The sequence below is a fragment of the Aythya marila genome (assembly GCF_965140915.1).
Source record: "Aythya marila genome assembly, chromosome: 2".
NCBI classification, from domain to species: Eukaryota; Metazoa; Chordata; class Aves; order Anseriformes; family Anatidae; genus Aythya; species Aythya marila.
Genome location: NC_139043.1, coordinates 133,033,227 through 133,038,632, shown reverse-complemented (window position 1 = coordinate 133,038,632; position 5,406 = coordinate 133,033,227). Strand labels below are relative to the sequence as shown.

General features: G+C 53.5%; 1 protein-coding gene across 1 annotated transcript; it reads left to right on the top strand.

Moving 5' to 3' along the window:
• Window positions 1-1,532: 1,532 nt before the first annotated feature.
• LOC309874309 (GSK-3-binding protein-like) lies at window positions 1,533-3,043 on the top strand. Its single transcript, XM_082752357.1, has one exon. The coding sequence runs from the start codon at window positions 1,729-1,731 to the stop codon at window positions 2,368-2,370; it is 642 nt and encodes a 213-aa protein (XP_082608483.1). The 5' UTR covers window positions 1,533-1,728; the 3' UTR covers window positions 2,371-3,043.
• Window positions 3,044-5,406: the final 2,363 nt, after the last annotated feature.

The window sequence follows — 5,406 nt, the reverse complement described above, 5'->3', positions numbered from 1 at the left end:
ATCCCTCTGCTGCATCTGTGTAGGCCCTTCTTTATTCCAGTTGAAAAGACACCGCAGAGTTAGTGAATAATGGGAGAAGCGTTTGCTTAAAGCACTTTGGACATGGGGAAACAAGACCCCACGTTTTTATTATCTGTGGAACAACACGATCAGCTCTAACTGCCTGTTACCCAGAGGGTGCTGAAAATAAGCAAGTAGCAGTGCGTTAGAGATATGTGAATAAACAATGTGCACGGTTTTGTGCCTGGCTCACATAAATCCAGCCTGGACGTGTAGTAATGGAGCTGGACATCTAAGCTGAAGCCACCAGTAACACTTTCACATGACAGGAACCATTCATAGACACGTGCACACACACACAGAGTCCCTTTCATTTCGTCCAGCAAGTGAAAGTAGCTCCGAAAAGCATCGGCAAACAGATCAAAGGACATTCCTTCTCCTCTGCCAAGTGTTTACTTATTAACCGGGGACCCGGTGCTGATAACAGTTATTTATGTGTGTGAGCTATTTCCATTATCCCGGCAATTCCGCTGGTTTCAAGGCCGTTCCTACCACACAGACACATGAATGAGCGCATCCTGGCCCACGCTCGTAATGTTTTGAAATCCAGAAAATGCTGTTTGAGGCTCCTCACGGAGACCTTGGCAGTGGCTTGAATGTGACGGTGGCAGGGGAAAATAGGCTGGGATGGGAAGAGGATGGCCCAGGATGGAGTGGGTCTTGGCCTGGGGTATCAAACAAACCATGGGTAGAAGCCTGGGAGGGTGGCAGCAGTGCAGCCTTGCTTCATTTCTGCTAATTGCTCTCTACAGGTGCCTGAAAGGAAGGTGTGGGGTGCTGGGGTCGGCTTCTTCTCAGAGGTGAGATAGGGCTAGAGGGAATGGCCTCAAGTTGCCGCAGGGGAGGTTCAGGTTGGAAATGAGGAGACATTTCTGCTCAGAAAGGTCAGGTGTTGGGACAGGTTGCCCAGGGAGGTGGTGGAGTCCCCGTCCCTGGGGGTGCTCAAGGAGAGGTTGGACGCGGTGCTTGGGGACAGGGTTCAGTGGGTGACATTGGTGGTAGGGGGATGGTTGCACCAGGTGATCTCGGAGGGCTTGTACAACCCTAATGAATGTGTGATTTTAATTGGGATAACGCAAAATGAGGTCCCAGCGCTGCTTCTCAGTGCTGGGGGCTTACACCCACCACCAAGCCACCGCCGGCCCCCCGCCCTGCCCGGCCCCTTGTCCTGAGGCGACCGGCGGCACCCCCCACTCCCGGCCCCACCACCCCCCTTCTGCCTCAGCCTCTCCCCGCCCTCCGCTGCCACTCGGCGCAGCCCCGCCCCGCGCCGAGCTGCGGGGTTTGAACGCGGGCCGCTCCACACCGACCTCTGCACGGGGGGGGGGGGGCGTGCGCTCCAACACCCCAAAGCGACCCCACACCGCGCCCCACACCCCCTTAACACCATTTTTCCCCTCGCATCATTTATGAAGAGATACCCGCGGCTCACCCAGCGTGGGGCAGGCGGCGAGCGGGCGGCTCCCCCTTTTCCCCCCCCTCACGTCGTCCCCCCCTATCCGAGAGGGCGGCGGTGGGAGGCGCCGCGGCTCGCGCGTCACCCATTGTTTACAAACGCAGCGCAGCGGGGCCGGGCGCCAGCCTCGGCCGCGGCCGCCTGCGGGCCGGGTCCCCCCCGCATCACCCGGCTCCCCCCTCCTCAGCCCCAGCCCCAGCCCGGTCCCCGCCATGCCGTGCCGGCCGCTGCCGCTGCAGAGCCCGGCGGGCGGCCCCAAGGAGGTGGAGGCGCTGGTGGCCAAGCTGGGCGAGGTGCTGCAGCTGAGCGCCCAGCAGCGGGCTCCCCGCGGCTGCAAGCACCCGGGGCCGGGCAGCGCCCGCGACCGCGCCGCGCCCTACTCGCCCCGCTGCGGAGGAGGAGGAGGAGGAGGAGGAGGAGGAGGGGGGGGAGGAAGCGGCGGCAGCAGCGGCAGCAGCAGCAGCGGGGCTCCCGTGGAGCCGCCGCCGCCCCCCCCGCGGCTGGCCGGCAGCGGGAGGCCGCCCCGCGGGGCCAAGCAGCTGTGCGGCCGCGGCTGGCTGCGGGGAGCCGCCCGGCGGAGCAAGGAGCCCCGGCAGCAGCAGCAGCAGCAGCGGCAGCAGCAGCGGAGGGCGGCGGAGGGGCCGGCGGATGGGCAGGCGGAGGATGAGGCCGGCGACGACCCGCACCGGCTCCTGCAGCAGCTCATCCTCTCCGGGAACCTGATCAAGGAGGCCGTGCGGCGGCTGCAGCTGGCGGTGGTGGCTTCCTCCTCGTCCTCGGCCGCGTCTTCCTCGGCTTCCTCGTCCTCGGCGGCCAGCGGAGGGGACGGCGAGGCGCTGCGGGCCCTGCAGTAGCCCCCTCACCCCCCTCAGGGCGAGCTGGGCTGCAGGAGAAGCCGCCAGCGGGGGCTTGGGGGGCTTGGGGTGAGGCCCTGAGCCCCCCTTCCTCCTCATCTTCCTCCTCACCTTCCTCCTCTTCCTCCTCATCTTCCTCCTCCTCCTCCTCTCCCCCCACATCCCGGGGTCCCGCTCCGGCCAGAGCCATCTGCAATAATCCCGTGTGGACACCCTATGGAAGGAGGGGGGGGTGCCCGGCTCCCTCCCCGGAGGGTTGGCCGGGTGTTGTTGTTATTTTTTAATTTTATTTTAAATATATTTTTGTTTCCTCCTTTCTCTCCCGTCGTGACTGTATGAAGCAGTTTTTTTTTTTTTTTAAAATGTGAATATCGGAGCTGGAAGGCAGCTGGACTTATAATTGTGACGCCTGAGGAGTGAATGGAGCCTGAGATGCATTGTTCGCCTAAGGTAGCCGAAACAAGTTCTTTTTTTCTACAAAAAAAAGAAGAAAAAACAACCTCAGAAAACAAATCCACCCCTCCCCGGCAAACTCAATGGCTCAACTACAAGATGCAGCTGTTGATTAAATATATGCACTTCGTACCGGAGCGTTTGAAATGTTGTGCCTGATTTACAGGACTTACTGTCTTAATTAACCTGTCTGTATTGAATAAACGTGGTCTTGTTTTTATTTTGGGGTCTGTGTCTCATTGTTACGGGGGAAGCGGATCTCGGGGCGTGTGAACAAAACTACGTGGGTGATGCTCCCTTGATCTCCTTTCGGTTGTGAGATCTCCATTTTGCAGACACAAAAAAAAAAAAAAAAAAATCCCCCATGACAATCCGCATCGTCTGATGCAGTGGGACACCGGTTATTAATGCACGGAGATGCAACTGAGCCCCTTTGTTTGCCAGCAGCGTTCGTTCATTCGCGAGCCGTGAGACGCCCCTTCGAGCAGCCGGGAATGTGGCTGTCGGAATTTGTAAGTCAGATGGCTCCCAGAGCAAAATTGAGGTACCTTGTGCCGGGGAAGGAGCAGAGCTGGGGTTTGTTACCTATTTGGTTTGTATTTCTTCAGGGAGAGGAGAGGGAGAAAAATAACAAAAAGGGGGGAGGGAGGTCTAGGCAGTCAGTCGTGCATCAATAAGGGCAAATTATTAAAAATATGTTGGTAGAATTGGATGCTGATGTCGATGAGGTCACAGTACCCGTGCTGAATGGCTTCCTTGGCGAAACCCTGCGTTAGGTTTTTTTTACAAGTCAAAGGACGGGCTTCGAGATCAGAACTGAACACATCAGACAGACTGGAGCATAACAATCTCCCAGCCCCCACTCAATTTGAGGTAAAAGCTTCTCCTTTGAAGAAGGTAGCAATCCCACATGAAAGAAAATGGAAGATGTTTGCCTTTGTCCAGGAGAGCAGCGCGAGCAGCTACGTTTACTTGTGCAATTAGTTTTCTGACAAATGCACTAAATATTTTAGCTTGCTTTCTCCCCGGCCAGCTCCTGATAAAAACTGGCGCTGAAGGATTTTACAGCGTTTCACCGAATTCCTCGTGTGCTAGGAGGAGTACGTGGTGTTATTATTAGCTTTATCTTGACTAATTTATAAGTAGAATGCAGTTTTTCCATATCAAAGCCTGTGAGATGCAAAGGAAGAAGTTCAGCGCATTTTAGAGCCTCCTTAATTACTAACATCTGAAGTCCTTTCTCTCATAACTTGGGCTGCTTTTGTGGCATTCTGCACGGTTCGAAATGGGGTTTTAGGTTTGTCATTAGTTCTTCTCCTCAAATACAATAACGCGCCGTGTAGGTTGCCCTTGCTTCAAAGGAGTTTTTATTTGAAATTCTGTTGTTTCCTTCTTACTCCAGGAAAAAAAAAAAAAAAAGATAAATAAAGTTCAAGAGAATGTAAAAACAAACCTTAGCCTCAGATCCAACCACTAGCCAACAACAACTAAAAAACTCGTTGTTCTCGTATGTGTCCTTCAGATGCTCGAGCAGATAGGCGCCCTCGCTGTGCCAACGGTGAATTTGGACTCGAGGATGAGCGGTTTAATTATCTTCCCTGAAAGAGCTGGAGGAAACGAGCTCAAAACCCAGCGTTGCTGATGGAGCCCGAGGAGTTACACAACTACGGTTAGCTGCGTGTGTGCAGCTGTCAGCCGAAATTATGAAAGCTACCGTGCTTGGCTCCAGTTTTTTACCACCAATAATTATGCATCAATTCTGCATTCCCCTTCTTTTTTTTTTTTTTTTTTTCCCCCTCTCTCCTTCCCCCCTCGACAAATCCTAGCCCCTGTATACTAATGAGAACAGCTAACTTTACAAGTGTCCTTTGTAGTCATTGAAAGCCCCGAGACATTCCTTTTAAGGATTTTACTAGAATAACACTTTTCAATAAACTGGCAGTTGAAGTGAGGCTTAGAAAAGATGCTAATAAATTTCACAGTGACTGGCTGTTTTTTAAGCTTCCTAAATTACTTCTAAAATAGCTTTTACTTTCTCCTTTGTGAGGGGCTGGGAGATGGATATATGAAAAGGGTTATAGTGAGCTAAGTGTTATGTAGAGTGTGCGATGATTTGGTAAAAGGATTTTTGGCACTCCTTTCAGATCTGACTTGCATAACTCCCTGCTGCACCATCACCGCTTGCAGGGTGGACGTCCTCTGCCCGCATCTTCCCGACGAGCCCTGAAAATTGTCGTGTTCAAAGCAGGGCGCCTGTCACTTCTGCGCGAGGAAACGGATCAAACGGGGCTTATTTTGGCAGTGGGAGCCACGTTTGAGGAGATGTTGGACCGATTGAAATGTTGCCATAAGGTTTCCGATGGCTCACTGCAAATTCTGTTTCTCCAACATTGTGGTGCGGCCGTGTGCCACGCTGTGTGAGCAAAACAACAGAAATGAACTTTGATGTCAAAGTCATCCCCAGCTTTGTTGCCCAAGTAGAATTAAAAAAGGTTAAACAATGAAGCCAGTATTTATGTGAGCTTTACATGTTTATGTTGCAAACGTATTATTTCCTTAATTCATTTAGCTTGTCCTGGTCCT